This window comes from Leucopleurus acutus (assembly GCF_964270905.1).
Source record: "Leucopleurus acutus genome assembly, chromosome: 10".
Lineage (NCBI taxonomy): Eukaryota > Metazoa > Chordata > Mammalia > Artiodactyla > Delphinidae > Leucopleurus > Leucopleurus acutus.
This window is the reverse complement of record NC_139153.1, coordinates 47,146,700-47,163,579: the sequence shown is the minus strand read 5'-3', so window position 1 is coordinate 47,163,579 and position 16,880 is coordinate 47,146,700. Positions and strand designations below refer to the sequence as shown.

The 16,880-nt window shown below is 41.2% G+C and overlaps 1 protein-coding gene across 4 annotated transcripts in view; it reads right to left on the bottom strand.

Annotated features, from left to right (window-relative positions):
- ABHD5 (abhydrolase domain containing 5, lysophosphatidic acid acyltransferase) overlaps nt 1-16,880 on the bottom strand; it is a 46,374-nt gene that overhangs the window by 9,448 nt on the left and 20,046 nt on the right. For all 4 annotated transcript variants that reach the window (XM_082849152.1, XM_082849151.1, XM_082849154.1 and 1 more), the window contains 3 exons: nt 10,861-10,946; nt 7,452-7,824; nt 61-215 (listed from right to left, as the gene is read on the bottom strand). In XM_082849152.1, coding sequence (XP_082705278.1) covers nt 61-215; nt 7,452-7,824; nt 10,861-10,946 — 614 coding nt within the window. The remainder of the gene's footprint in view (nt 1-60; nt 216-7,451; nt 7,825-10,860; nt 10,947-16,880) is intronic.

Sequence of the window (16,880 nt, the reverse complement as noted above, 5' to 3'; positions counted from 1 at the left end):
CTCTATTGCTATGTATAAACATTTTGCTTTCCTAGGATACATATACAAGCAAGCACTCACCAAAGGGTCCTGCAATCCTGAGGCTGGCTAAAGGGTTAAAGGGAGTCAATGCTGCTCCCAAGGCTCTGATCCAAATTGGAATTGGTCTCTCTTCATCAGCAAGGTGTGGTCGCTCAGGAAAACCCCAAGGCTCCACTAAAATGAGATGACTAACCCTGCATGGGAAAGAACAGACTTCAGATCATTTGGAAAATTCACCCTAGGACTATAAAGAAATTACATGATTTATAAAGTAAAAATAGAATGAACTTCCTTCGAAAACCTTGCATTAAAGAAAAAACTAATGACTGAACAGGTTACATCATGCTCTTATTATGCATAAATTGATGAGATTTGGTAGGATTTGAGAGTTGTTATGGTAGAAAGAGGGCTTCATTTTTAATCTTTCTATATGTGGAAAGTAACGGATGTGTGAAAGGGTATATGATAACTGTGGTTATTCTTGAGAAACAAGAAAAGACAGCATTTGTTGTTGTTTAAGCTACACTCTGGCAGATGATATAGATCACTGACCATCCAGAAAAATCCAATGGTTCCATGTATCTCATGGTTGACACTGCAGAAATGACTGGAGATTAATATTACACTCATAAAATGGCTTCGGACACCAACAATAGTTATCTCCTATGAACCAAATCATTCTAAAAATTTATGAGGCATTAGCACTTTAGGTGGATTCAAAAGGACTTTGAATGAACGTTTGACAAACATGAAGATAATGTAACAATATGGGCTGAAATTATACCCTTAGTTTGGGATTTCAGTTTGGTGAACAGGAACACATTTACCCTATGCATAACATCATGATATACTGGCATTAGATTCTGTTCCTAATCCTTTCCTAATTTTCTTCTTTACTTCAAAGAGACAGAAAAGCTTCATTCCAAACTCATATAAAAATTGTTTCATGTCACTAATAGTTTTAATTTTTCCATCTTAGGAAGCATCTTTCTGATGAGGGAAAACCAGAACCATGTCCTTGTGATTGTATCACGGTATAACACATCATAAAGATCTTCAACAAAACATAAACGTCCTGACACAAAACGATATTCAACTGTAGCCAAAACAGTCAACAAATGGCAGCAAAAATCTCCCAAGGGTGAACCGACACTGATTCTGTGTCGGTCATAATCGAAATAGAAAGGTAAAAAAAACAGAACATGGGAACAGACAGCTATCATTTTCCCAATATAAGAAGTTTTCTTATTTTTGTCAGTACAGATAGGGATGAGTTAGTAATGAATCCTTTGCTCTGACTGCATTTTCTCAAACAGAAAGCTTCAGAGCACAGACCCAGAGCATAGAGCTCCAAGGACCCTTGGAGAATACCCAGCCCAATCTTTCATCTCATCAGATGAGAAGAAAGCTGAGATGTACTATGTGACTCACTCCAGAACCTAAAGCTAGTCAATGCAGAACTAGGGCTATGATCCTTATTTCCCAACCCCAGTGTACTAACAGATGCCAACAAGCCATCGGGCAGAAGGCTCTCTTTCCTAAGAATAGGCCAAGCAACATAAGCTAAACAGATTAGTAAAGGTAGGGCTTAACTCTTATCAACTCTAGGCCAGTCCTAACACTATACTCTAAATCTCATAGCATCCAGAAGGTCTGTAGAATGTAGCTATGAATCTGTGTGAAGGTATGTCAAATGTGAGATTTCCATATACTTAGAGTGACATCACTGCTTAAAAGTTTTATGAGACTATTTTCTAATAGTGTATGGAAATGGAGGTGAAAGTGAATTTTCTTTTAAAAAAGTTCTCTCTCATATTCTGACTGCCTCCTAAATTCCTATGACAGCCCACGGTGAGATCTGAGGGTTGGGGAGGGGGACACATGCCACAGGTATGAGTGGAATTAATGAAACAGCCACCTAGTTGAAAGCAGCAGAGATTCATTTCGGGGAAATAGCTGGTTTTATTCACTACTGACTTACCTAAAGAGAAAACGAACACTTTATTAAAACATACGCTACAGGAAAAGATGATTAAATTTTCTTACAAACTAGTTATGGGATTTTGCCCAGTCTGCTCTGAGCTCTTACTGGCCTGCTAACCCAAGAAGGGGCAGGACAAAGGAAACCTGAGGGAGGAAAGTCTCACCTATCTCTAGCTAACTGATGGCATTGTTTTTGCCTTAGTTTTGGCTTGCCTTGTTTAGTATGGATCTATGAGATTTTAACAGGTTACACAGAGTATATATACAGGAGCAGATAACATTTTTTTTCTTTTTGAAATGGAGTAAATTGCCCCAACTGTTGTTTGATCCTATGCCTTCAGCCTAGCACATGGTAGATGCTCAGTAAACATTTGGAATATTGTGCTTTTCCAGTTTCCTTTTGATCCTTATCTATAATGATGTACAAATTTTATAAAGTATAACCAGAGTAAGCATAGGAGTTAGTCCAGTCTGAATTTTTTGGTCCCCTGGATGACATTAGAACACCAGTGTTATTTCTCATATTAATCTTGCAGGTCATTACTCATTAGTGGGTAGTAAAATCCACTTACAGAGTCAGAGCCAGTCTGTTTTTTAATAAAATTGTATAATTTGGAATAGAAAAATGTATCATATAACAAAACTTTTGTTTCAGACACACATATAATCATTACTGAGGGTTGTAGTCAAAAAAGTTGGAAAACAATTTTTTAAAAGCTCTGCAACAACGTCTAAACTGTAGTTATATATCATCTGCCTCCACTTGTAAAAAACCTCAGAAAATAACTGTCGCTTATTTTTGGTTGTAAGGATTTTAAATGAGAGACCATGCAAAGCACTTAGGCTGGCGGCTCTCAAATAACAAATACCCAGTAAATGCTAGCTAGTTATAGTAGCAAATACAGGAAGATTACTAGAGAATAATTCATTCTAGAAGCATGGGAAGACAGTGGCTGGGACCATGTAAGGAATGAGTAATTTAACTTTTTTTATTCTTCAGAAAAGCTTTATCACAGGCTTTGGCTCACACTCCTTATAATCCTGCACCAGACCAAGTTCCCAGGCTATCTTCTCACCTGCTTCTCTAGTAAGAAGATTATCTCCTCATTTGCTAGGCGTTATTTAGTTTTAATGTATATCCAAACTCATATACTAATCCAGACTCGACCCTCTAATATCCCATAGAGGATAGCCTGATGGGATTGTTAGTTCACATCTAGGCTTAAGGAACGGGTCTAGCCAGACAGCATGTGAGTCATCCTATCAGACATCTTTATCAAGAATCAGAGGCTAGGGACCTCCCTGGTGATGCAGTGGTTAAGAATCCACCTGCCAATGCAGGGGACACAGGGTCAAGCCCTGGAAGCCCGGGAAGATTCCACATGCCACGGAACAACTGAGCCTGTGCACCACAACTACTGAGTCTGCACTCTAGAGCCCGCGAGCCCCAACTACTGAGCCCTCATGCCACAACTACTGAAGCCCACGTGCCTAGAGCCCGTGCTCCACAACAAGAGAAGCCACTGCAATGAGAAGCCCGTGCACCACAATGAAGAGTAGCCCCCACTCTCCACAACTAGAGAAAGCCTGCGCACAGCAACGAAGACCCCCTCCCCTAAAAAAAAGAAAGAGAAAAAAAAAAAAGAATCAGAGGCTAATGCAAACTACAGGAAAAACAAAGAACCAGCAAAGCAGGAACACAAGAAGAGCTCATCAGTATAGAAAGATAATGAAGCATTCTTCTCCAGGTTAGTCATTACAGTAGGTCTTGAGTTTGAAGATGGTGAGCAGATTACAGCCTACAGGGCAAAGAAGTAGGTAACACCTGCTCCAACATTCTGGGACAGCTGAGTCTAAATGCTAACAAGTCTATGGAAACCTGACTTTCACAAGACTTAAAGTCAGCTACCAGCCAGAAATAATACAACAGGAATGACCAGACCCAGAACCAAAATGTACAAAGGAGTTTACAGGACCTACTAAGGAACAAGGAAAAGGACCAGAAAGAACTCGAGTCAGTGCACAAATGAGGCATTCTCAAAAAGAAGTTAGCCCCAGATAGTTCCCATTGGTTCCAAGCCACTGAGGGGAGGATGGGGCACAGAACAATAAACTTAAATACCTCTAACTTCGAGTCAAGTAGAACAGTCTTTCTTCTCAAGACGGGCTGATAAGAAATGCTCAGCCCAGCTCCACATAGTCTGGAGACAGGAGACAGAGCCAGGCAAGGTCAAAAGCAAGATGATCTGAAAACCTTTTAGTGGAGAAGACCAGTTGTAACCTATACTGTTGTGACTTGGAATGGATCTCTTTGCTAAACACTTTCTAAGTTAATAAAAGTTTTCATAGTGTCCTTTTCCTTAGTTTATAACAAATACCTATAAAATACAGATAGTCTCTGTATGGGATCCTGAACAGCAGGGGCCAGGATGAAAAGGAAAATGAAAAGGAAACACTGAGTACACAGATGAAAGAAAGGAGACGGTATCTTTGGCTATTGTTGCTGGTTTCCTCTATTCCCTTTGTTCCCCCCTTAAGGTGATCAGACACTGCTTGATGAAGAAGATTTTACAGAGTGGCAGCCCAAGACACCTCACACAGTGGTCCTGGTTTAATTAATGCAGCACATTAATCTACAAGTAAAATTACAGAAAACATCTCTAATTATCACACATCACGGTAAGAGAACGGAGATGAACTAAGGTCATTTTAGCCGAAGGAACGTGAGGTTTGTGCCTCCATTTGGAGTTATCCATTAATCAGTTCATAACTTCTCTGCCCACCAACCACACAGCCTTTCCAGAATGGCCCAGATGTCCCCCTAGAACAGGGCCTTTGCAATTTTTGTCCCTACTACCTAGAATGCTCTCCTGCTACATCCCTTTGAGACCTCCGCCTCAGCTTGAATTACACTTCTTTAGGATACCATAATGGACCTGAGACTGGGTCAGATATTCATCAAGATTTCTCACAGCTGTCATGCTACTCATGTGGTTATTTGTGTCTTTTCCCCCAATGCACTGTAAGCCTTACAAGCACACAAAGTCACTCAACATTATTTAAACAGAACCAACCTGTTTATTTCAATGAAGGACTCATCCAGGTACTTTTACATAAAGAATCACAATTGCTGAATACTCAGTTTTTAATCAATATCAAGAATCTGGGGAAAATATGGGATCACTGCCACAAGTTAGGCTATAGAACAACTTTTATGGACAGAGGCACTCTGCTGCTCATAGAGATGAAGCACACAGGTTGACCTAATGTACCAAAAATTGGAAAAAATTAGTTTTTATTTATTTTCTATTATTAGAATCATTCCTAAACAAGTACATTAAACTAGGCATTTTCATGCTTCTCCTCAAACTGTCCTATAAAAATAAACAAAGAATGAAAGAATGGGGCTGCCCATAAAAGATTAAGGGCAGAAATAGGTATGGATTGGGACATAAGTCCCAACAAGTAAAAAAAAGTGTTGTCTTTGTGGTTTTTTCCTCCATGCATAGAAACAATAGAATTAAAGAGCTGTGGTTTTACTTAGGAGAAAAAAAAAGTACAGATTATATCTATCATACCTGAGGAGGCAAAGAAAAAAGTCATATTCTCAAAGTCCACTTGAGAAAAAAGAGAGAAAGAGAGATAAGAAAAGAAGCACAGTGAGTGAAGGAAATTAACTGAACTTCATTTGGTCTCTATTAGACCATTTTTTCCCCTCCTCTCACCCCACCCCACCAAAATCTTTCTGAAACTCAAAGATTTAATCTCATGACAGCATAATAAAAATGGTCCTTGTAGGGGAGGCTATGCATGTGTAGGAACAAGGATTACATGGGAAATCTCTGTACCTCCCTCTCAAACAGCTCTAAAAAAAGTTTTTTAAAAAGGTACCTGGATCAAGTTAAAGTTGGATAAGTGACATTTAGAGTAGGTAGTTACTTACAGTATAAAACAGACCACTCTGCTGCACCAGAGAAAATGTGTGTATGCCACCAAGCAGCTTTTCTGGCTCAGGTAAAACCTCTCAGATCACACAGATGGCGACCCTGACAACCACCCAACTGCTTAGTAGGAGTGCAACTTGAAGAAACAGCTAATGCTAAGTCTCACTCACTATGAGGTTTGCTATAATTATGAACACTTACACTGGTAGCAGTCAATTGTGTTTAACTACATTTGGATCTGTGAGTCTGCTGAACTGTTCTATTAACCATAACATCTGATCTTCTATGGAAATCTAGATGAATTTGCTTAGTCAGGATCAAGCAGAAAAAGTTTCTGTAAGGTAAGAAATTAACACAAATGGGGACCATTACGGAGCAGTGAGGACGTCTGCAGCAAAGGAAATGATGTCTCTATAAGAACAGAGACATTCTTATTCATTGATCTCTTTCTTCTCTGGTAAAAGAGAAGTGCTCCAAGGAAAGCCATCCCGAAAAGCAACATAGGAAAAAAGCTAGGGGGAAGAAGAACCCTAGAGGTTAACTGCCACCTTCCTATACTGTGTGCTACACTGCGGTATCATCTGGTCTATACTTACTAATCATACAAAATATGATTTTGTGACCGCCCCCCAGATGAGCAACATAAATAATAGGAAATAGCATAAGAAAATAAGGTAAAGAAAGGAAGAGAGGGCTTCCCTGGTGGCGCAGTGGTTGAGAGTCCGCCTGCCGATGCAGGGGACATGGGTTCGTGCCCTGGTCTGGGAAGATCCCACATGCCGCGGAGCGGCTGGGCCCGTGAGCCATGGCCGCTGGGCCTGTGCGTCCGGAGCCTGTGCTCCGCAACGGGAGAGGCCACAGCAGTGAGAGGCCCACGTACCGCAAAAAAAAGAAAAAAAAGAAAGGAAAAGATGTTACAAAGATTCTGAAGTAAACGCTCATTAATTCAATGACTCAGAAAAAAATTCTATAGCAGTAAAGGTTAGGGCACAGTATAATAATAAAAAAAGCTAAAAGATATTCTATGCAGGTGTATTTTCTGTAGCTTAGAGATGTGGAAACTAAAATTTAGAGATTAAGTGATTTGCTCTAAGCCATAAAGACAGCACTAGCACCTACGTCTTCTAATTTCTAACCTCTGGTTTTCTATTGCAGCTTACTAAAACCTGGAAAAGGTTAGGAAAAGCCTGCTGGATCCATAGGTCTAATGATAATAATAACTGTAAACAATAACAACACAACAGTTTTTACTCGTGGCTTAAATTGTGTACATTCTAACAAATAGAAAGTCCTTTCACAAGCCTCCTACCAATGTGTAGCATATGTAATAGGAAAACCTGACAACACTATTTCTGCTACTAAATTGGCCATCAGTTGTGGCTATTCAGTCTACAGGGTCCTTTAAGACAATGTCTGTCTTATAAGGTTCAGACACCAACAACCACCAAAGAGGGGAACTGGAAACCAGCGCTTGGGTGCCTCTCTTTTGTCACCATCACTTACCTTGATGGGTACTTCAGTGAGTAGGCAGCACCCAGGAACCCACCCAGGTTGTGTCCAAGCAAAATCATTTTGTCCAATCCTAATGCACATCTCCACTCTTCAATGGATTCCACAAACTGATTCTCTACTTCTTCTGCATCACTGTCAAATCTGGGTCTGCTACTTCGTCCAAAGCCCAGCAGGTCAAAAGCATAGACAGGTCTATTGGTGCAAAGATCTCCAAAATTCAGTGCCCAGAGTCCAAGACCTCCTCCAAAACCATGGAGGAGGACAAGTGGAGTCTTATTTGAAATATTATGAGAAAGCTTCAGTGTCCATATTTTATTTCCATTAGATATACGAACAGGTCCTTTTTTGTATGTGCAGGGGACACCTAATGGAAACATAAAAGAGAAATTCTGCTTAGTGTCACTACTTCTGAGAAGGGGAGTATTCTCAGAGCAATCAGAAATTAATAATTTAGAAACCATCTGGTATTCATTTATATGAGTTTAGCCTTTATTATATCAGCCCTAAAAAAAAAAGTGCACATTTTATTGAAGCAATTCTTTTTTTCTTTAATTTTATTTATTTATTTGTTTGTTTACTTCTTCATTGTGGTACACAGACTTCTCATTGCAGTGGCTTCTCTTGCTGCAGAGCACGGGCTCTAGGTGAGCAGGCTTCAGTAGTTGTGGCATGCAGGCTCAGTAGTTGTGGCTCGCAGGCTCTAGGGTGCAGGCTCAGTAGTTGTGGTGCACACACTTAGTTGCTCCGCAGCACATGGGAGCTTCCCGTACCAGGACTCAAACCCATGTCCCCTGCACTGGCAGGCGGATTCTGAACCACTGCACCACCAGGGAAGTCCCAAAGCAAGTATTTCTTAATTACCATATTTTATATCTTGGTGGTAAGATCTATCTCAGACAAGTCTTAAGCAACTGTGGCCTAGGTTTTCTGGCAAGTCATGTCAGCTCTTTGGACTTCTTTCCATATCTATCAGTTGAGGGTACTGGAGTGGAACTTAGTGGCTGCTGAATCCATTATTTTAAAGTCTCTAGCTTTACAGACAATAGAATACTACCTTGTATGTGTAGAACACTTGAAGATTAAGCATTGAACATTGAACTCAGACTCAAAAGAAACATTTTTCCCTAAAACATCATCATGAATTTAGGGAAGAATTAACATGTATTAAACACATAACTGAAATCTTAAGTCATCATAATGTTTAGTAGAAAAAGATGGCAGGAACTCCTCAGCATGAGGTGCCAGGTAGTCTGAGTTCGTATCCAACAATCTCTCTAGAGAAAGCAAATAATCACAATTTTGTAGATAAAAAATCTTTCTTGCCCTCAATGCTACAGGACTAAATACTTTAAATCTCCCCCAAAACTGACTAAAGATGAAACTAATTTGAAATTCTTTTACATTAAATTATCAACTGAATAGCTACACTTTAGATATATCTTAATTATTTGTGCATATACATCTGCAGTGGACAAACATGGGGAACCGGGAGTTTCTGCCCTTTAACCAAATAATCTCCAGTTTTGTACCCACATAGTGGCAGAGGGGAAACCCAGCATTTGTTCAGAATATTAACAGAGCCCAGAGTGAGTGGAAATGACACCAGTTTAGAAAAGGAGGTGATCCGGTACTAGTGCCAAGACAAACCACATTCTGAACATAGATGTCTGCGCATTCCCATAAAAACGATCTGTGACCTCTATGAGAGAGCTCACCCCGCTGTATTAGCTGCTTGCTTCTATGTCTGATATTAAAGCAGGGGCCAATTCTCACTCCTATTTGCATCCCTAGAACCCAGCAGTAGGAAATCAGTATGTCTGTTAAACACATGAATTGAGTATCTAGCACCCTTTTTTTTATCTCTTGACAAGAATTTTTTCTTTTAGTAAATCACAATGACAACTTTGCCAGCTTTGTAGAGAACAAGATTACCCAACCATACAGAGTAGAAATCCATTTGCATGTTAAAAATCCATATAAGATGGCTAATTGTCCCCTTCTTTGGATATATCCCGTTATGGTCACTTACTCCTGAATCATTCAAATGCACAAACAAAATTCATTTGTGGCAGAGAGTATGAAAAACAGGTGTGGACAAGTATATGCACAAATATACATAATAATCATGTATGTGCACTGCACCACTTAAGCTCTTCCTCTAAACAAAATTTCACAGTAAACACCATTACTTGAACGTATACCCACAGATATCTGGGAACACTCTGACAGTACAAGTGTGGGTAAATTTCAGTGCTCACAAGAAACAAAAAAGATAAAGGTTTCCACACTAATATAAATGTAGACATAAGGAATCCTAGAATACTAGACTAAGGATCACCCCGCCCACTCCTCTTATGGGCAAAAACTAGGAAGGTGAGAAAAGGAACTTGCCCAAGATGCTGTAACCCCTGGACTGCAGCCCTGGGCCTAGAACAGGTTACCTGGATGTAGTCCAGTATGTGTCCTACTAGACAAGGCTACTTGGTCTGCGATACCTACAGCCTGCTCTCAGAGCAGTCTGCGGACCTCTGGTGAGCCACAGATCCTTTCAGGAGGTCTCACGAGGTCAAAACTATTTTCATAACAATCTAAGACTTTATTTGCCTTTTTCACTCTCATTCTCTGATGGGTATACAGTGGAGTTTTCCAGAGGTCACATGATAAGTGACTACCAACAGTCTGAATGCAGAAGCAGATATGAGAATCCAGCTGCCTTACATTAAGCCAGATATTAAAGAGGTGTAAACTTGTAAACAATGTTACTCTTTTCACTACATTTGTTTAGAAAGCAGTTATTTTTAGAAAACATGGTATTTATTTTAACCTGCAATGGGTTTATTACTATTGTTTTAAAATAAATTAATAAGTTGACATATTTTGAATTATTCAGCTTTAATTTTTTTTTTTTTTTTTTTTTTGGCGGTATGTGGGCCTCTCACTATTGCAGCCTCTCCCGTTGCGGAGCATAGGCTCCGGACACGCAGGCCCAGCGGCCATGGCTCACGGGCCCAGCCGCTCCGCGGCATGTGGGATCCTCCCTGACCGGGGCACAAACCCACGTCCCCTGCATCGGCAGGCGGACTCCCAACCACTGCGCCACCAGGGAAGCCCTCAGTTTTAATTTTTAATACAGTAAATATTGATAGCTATAACCTCTAAACAAAGTTCCTTGGGGTACTTCCTAATTTAAGAGTATAAAAGGGACTCAAGACCAAAAAGTTTGAGAACCCTTGACTTCTTCCCACACTTACGTACTTACTGATGACATGTAAAAGGAAAAAAAAGTTCTTTTGCCAACAACTAACACACAACAGAATCTGATCTTCAGTTTCAAGGCGATGCTTTATATTGGACCTATTTTAGTAAATAGCTCAGTTAACTTGTAAGAAGAAAACCTTACATTTTAAAATTTTCTCTTCAGCTTCTTTAAGGTGTGATGTTGACGAAGGACACCATGTGGGAAGCCAACCAGTTAGCCATCCTGACCTGGAGCATCAAAAACAAAATACAAATAAGTGAGTTAATGCTCTTCTCAACTCCCAACTGTTACATAGGGAGAAGAAAAGCAGAATAGAAAGTATACTGTCCGTGTGACGAGGAAGCTATCTGTATGTGACAAATCCACCTAATAGGTACAAAGCATTGTGATAAAGTACTGGGATACAGATACCTTCAACCTGAGAACCTACAAGTAGATCTCCAAGTCCAACTTACCTTCATGGATAGTCAGATTCCACATAATCAAGCAGAGACTAAAAATGGGCAGAAGAAGAAAAGACAAAAAAGGCATTCCACCACCCCACTGCAAGACAGTGTCTTATCAGGGTGGAAGTACAAAAAAGTTAAAGACCATGAGTACGATCATTTCAATGGCAGGTTCACAGCAAGTACAAAATATACCTACTGTGAGGGCTGAGAGAAGAGACATCTTATTAAAACATGAGATTTTTTTTAAAGCTTCAAATCTCATGGTTAAGTGTAGAACACACCCCTAATACAAATGCAGAGGATGGGCCCATGTCCAATCTACCTAGCATGAACGGTTAACTTTTAAAAGCTTTGGATTCCAGCAAACAGTAGATGATGAGAAGGCCCCAGGCATCTGGCAGAAGACAGCGGAAACAAAGAGAACAAGGAAGCAGGCCTTGCGCAAGAGGAGACAAAAGGCATGGGGAGGCTGGAACTGACACACTTTGCTCTTAGCCAACCAAGGAGAGGGTGAGCCTTCAACTCCTGGTCTAGCAGCAGACCCCAGGCATATCCTAACAATCTGAGATAATGCAGGGCATTAGCAGTCATCTGACAGTTAGCAAGCGCTCAGCATATGGCCAGTATCACTTAAAGTGAGAACTTTCTCATCAAAGAGAAAATGAATTAAAGAAGAAGAGAAGCCAACTACTGCAGAGTCCAGATGAGAGGTAAGAGCCAGAACGAAGGCTTTGGCAACAGGAATGGAGACAAGAAGATGAGGAATATTTAAAATTAAACAGGGGGCTTCCCTGGTGGCATAGTGGTTGAGAGTCCGCCTGCCAATGCAGGGGACACAGGTTCGTGCCCCAGTCCAGGAAGATCCCACATGCCGCGGAGTGGCTGGGCCCGTGAGCCATGGCCGCTGAGCCTGTGCGTTCAGAGCCTGTGCTCCGCAACGGGAGAGGCCACAGCAGTGAGAGGCCCACGTACAGCAAAAAAAAAAAAAAAAAAAAAAAGAATAGCTGTGAATAGAGAAATGTGCTAAGTTCTAAATGCGTTGATACAGCATCTACCTTTTCTAAGCTTTGTAGGCCTATCCTACTGCATTTCCCTTCCCTGTAAAATTTCTCTGGGCATTATGTATAACAGGCGCTCAATAAATAATGTTTGCTGAATGATTAAGTCACTCACAAACCAAGGTACTCTCAGTCCAAGCTACACCCATTTCACAGATGTGAACACTGAGGTTCAGAAATGCAGGCCCAAGAGTATTCAGCTAGTAAGTGACATAAGCAGAGATGTGACCTGAATTCTGAGTGACTTCAAAACACTTTTTATCTCAGGTGACTACCTTCCTTAAAATGTCTGAGGAGTTGTCAGAATAAAATCACATTCCTTAAATCTGCACAGAAGATGCTTTACAATGCATCCACAGGATACTTCGCCCCATCTCGTCTTTTCACATTGTACCCGCGTCCCCTGCATCGGCAGGCGGACTCCCAACCACTGCGCCACCAGGAAAGCCCCACATTGTACTTTTTCAATACCTCAAAACTCCCAAAATTTCATGTTATTTTATGCCTCTATGGCCTTTCCCTCTGCCCAGAATACCTTGTCTTTTCTGAGATACTGTCCCTGATCCTGATGCCAAGAGCACAGGTGATTAGTCAGTCCTCTGGCCCTTGTTACAGGTATAGTTACTACTGCTGTGGTTACTTGTCTACTATTTATCTGCCCTACTGCACTCTGAGCACAATGAATACTAAACCCACGTTAAAAGTCATTCGTATATTGCCAGTGCCAAACACACTAACCGGCTTGTGGCCACGTGAGTGCCTGGTAACTGTGTGTGTGAAATGAAGGCCTTGGTCAAATGAAATACAAGAAGCGGATGGAGGAAGGCAAATGAGGTTCATTTCTATAGGCAGAGAGCACTTACAGTTCCACTAGTTCTTTATTAGGTGACAGGATATGGGCAAGATGTGGGCCTGAAACCCCCCCAAAACAAAACAAACAAATGTCAATGCAAAAAGATCAATCAAGAAAAGGGTAATCAATAGAATGAACAATTTAGGAAGGTGATGAAAAGCACTGTAACTCACATTTTTTCTCATATATATAAATTTTTCCTTCTTATCTGCTAGTCAACTTTCTTCTTGTCTCTTTATCTTCAGATGTAAAAACTTCCTAGTAAGGTCCGTAAGTAAGCATGTATATATGTATGTATGTATGCATGTACACACAAACACAGGATTAAAGGACAGGACTATAAGCAGATGTATTTGGTCAGGTTTTCATGGCATGTGGGTTATACTATGGAGATATTATGTGAATAAAAGAATGTCAGGGTTCCAGTTCAAGATGGAAGATCCTGATCTCACCTCCTCCACACTCACACTGAAATCTACAGCTACACATTCAACAATTTCCTCTGACAATAACCTAAAAACTGGCAGAGCAAGGCCCTCCACATCACCCAAACCAGAGAGAAACCACATCGAAGCAGGTGGGAAAGGCTGAGACACAATCTCACGATAAACCCCACCCTGGTGCAGCGACCCACAGTCGGGAGGGAACTCAAAACCCAGAGCTTCTCCCTGAGGAGCAAAGGGCTCATAACCCACATTGGGCATCCCGATTTTTAAGACTGGCAGCTGAAAGATGAGCCCCCAAAATGTCTGGCTTTGAAGACCAATGGGGCTCAAGCCCATGAAACACATGGGGTGTGGCAAATCGAGGAATGGCTCTTAAAGGGCTTGTGTGCAGACTCACCTGCACCAGGGCCCAGCACAGAAGCAGCCTTTTGAAATCACCCGGGCTTTACGTGAAAGAGACTAATTTCCTAATTTTAAAGCAATGGCCAAAGGAGCAGGGGCCTGCTGGGATGCTCTCCAGGGATGGAGACTGGTGGACACCATCTTCCTGCTCCCCCTCTGCCATTTTATGTTTGGTGACCCAGTTTTCATGTTTGCTACCCAGAGGACACCCCTTGATCACCTGGCTCTGGCAGTCAGAGGGGCTTGTGTTCCTGGGTCCCATGGGACTGTAACAATCAGAGAGACAGTTCTTGGCAGACTGCCACTCTCAGGACACCACACAGACAGTTGACAGAAACACATCCCTAGTCTCTCTGAGAATGTGGCCTAGTTATTTGTCCAGGAGTTTTGGCCTTAGAAGCAGGTTTCTGGTTTGGCACACATTAACGACTACAGAGGTGCTTTCATGGAACAGAGGCTGGGAGATGCCATTTTGCACTCACCCTCTGCCTTGCTATAGCTCACCAATATCTCCCAGAAAGGAGCTTGTGTACTCCTCTGGAGCCCTGATTTGTGTGACTGCTACCCAAGCGACGCATCCAAACCTGGAGGCCAGCAAAGCTTACGGCTGTGGTCCCACAGCAATATATATATATATACATATTTGCATTATTTAAAAACTGATACCTAAGGTTTTGGCTTCCATTCAGCCTGAATCTAGGTGCTGACCAAGATATTCCCCTTTGGGACACTGGCCTTGGCACATCCTCAACTACTGGGAACCAGTAAAAATAAAATAAGCTTCTTGGACAATCACAAAAGTTTGAAAGACACGAAGAGCTAGGGCAGGGTTAAACAATAAGGTTTATCTCCTATGGTCAACCCTTTAAGACTGGGAGAAGTGGTTGTTTTTCATCTATTGCACAGAAACCAACAGAGAATCAAGCAAAATGAAGAAACAGAGGAATGTGTTCCAAACAAAAGAACATGATAAAACCCCAGGAAAAAAGAAAAAAAATGCTAATGAAACAAAGATAAGTAATTTACCTGATAAAGAGTTCAAAGTAATGGTCGTAAAGATGCTCACTGAACTTGGGAGAATAAACATGGTGAGAATTTTGACACAGAGACAGAAAATACAAGAGAGTTCCACACAGAAATCACAGAACTGAAAAATATGAACTAAAAAATACACTAGATGTGGGAATTCCCTGGCAGTTCAGTGGTTAGGACTTGGCACTCTCACTGCAGGGGCCTGGGTTCAATCCCTGTGCAGGGAACTAAGATCCCAAAAGCCACACAGTGTAGCCAAACAAACAAACAAACAAAACAAAACACTAGGTGAGTTCAACATCAGACTAGATAAAGCAGAAAAAAAAGGATCAATGAACCCAAGACAGGGCAGAGGAAATCACCCAAACAGAGCAGGAAAAAGAAAAAAGAATGATAAAAAAAAAATAAAGATACCATAAGGGACTTGTAAGAAAACATCAAGCTGAGTAATATTCACACTTTAGGGGTCCCAGAAAAAGAAGAGAGAGAGAAAAGGGCAGAAAACTTATTTTAAGAAGTAAGGGCTGAAAACTTGCCTAACCTGGGAAAAGAAAAAGACATCCAGATCCAGGAAGCCCAGAGAGTTCCAAATAAGATGAACCTAAAGAGACCCACACTAAGACACATTATAATTAAAATGCCAGAAGTTAAAAACAAGGAGAGAATCTTAAAAGCAGAAAAAGAAAAATAATTTTTTATACATAAGGTACCTCATAAGTCTCTCGGTTGATTTTTCAGCAGAAACTGCAGGACAGAAGGGAGTGGCATGATATATTCAAAGTCATGAAAGAAAAAAAATTTCGAACCAATAACACTTTAACCAGCAAAGTTATTCAGAACTAAATAAGAGGTAGAGTTTTCCATACAAGCAAAAGCTAAAGGAGTTATCACTACTAAACCAGCCTTACAAGAAATGTTAAAGGGATTTCTTTAAGCTGAAAAAAAACAGCACTAATTACTAAGAAGAAAACATATCAAAGTATAAATCTCACTGGTAAAGGTAAATATACATAAAGGTAGTGCACTAACCACTACTAAAACTAGTATGAAGATTAAAACACAAGGGACTTCCCTGGTGGGACAGTGGTTGAGAGTCCGCCTGCCGATGCAGGGGACACGGGTTCGTGCCCTGGTCCGGGAGGATCCCACATGCCGCGGAGCGGCTGGGCCTGTGAGCCATGGCCGCTGAACCTGCGGGTCCGGAGCCTGTGCTCCACAACGGGAGAGGCCACAACAGTGAGAGGCTCGTGTACCGCAAAAAAAAAAAAAAAAAAAGAATCCACCTGCCAATGCAGGGAACACGGGTTTGAGCCCTGGTCCAGGAAGATCCCAAATGCCGCGGAGCAAATAAGCCCGTGCACCACATCTACTGAGCGTGCACTCTACAACCCGCGAGCCACAACTACTGAGACCATGCGCCACAGCTACTGTAGCCCGCACACCTACAGCCCCATGCTCCACAACAAGAGAAGCCACCGCAATGAGAAGCCCATGCACCGCAATGAAAAGCCCACGCACCGCAACGAAGAGTATCCCCCACTCACCGCAACTAGAGGAAGCCCGCATGCAGCAACAAAGACTCAACACAGCCAAAAATACATTTAAAAAAACCAACCAATAAATTTATTTTAAAAAAAAGATTAAAAGGCAAAAGTAGCTAAATCAAGTAAACAACCTAACTTTATACCTCAAGAAAAATCTCAAGTAAACAACATAACTGTACACCTCGAGGAACTAGAAAAGGAAGAAACAAGGCCCAAAGTTAGTAGAAGGAAGGAAATAACAAAGAGAAAAAATAAGTGAAACAGAGACTAAAACGACAATAGAAAAGATGAGTGAAACCAAGATTTGGTTCTTTGAAAAGATAAAACTGACAAACCTTTAGCTAGACTCACTCAAAATGAAAAAGGAAGCATTACAA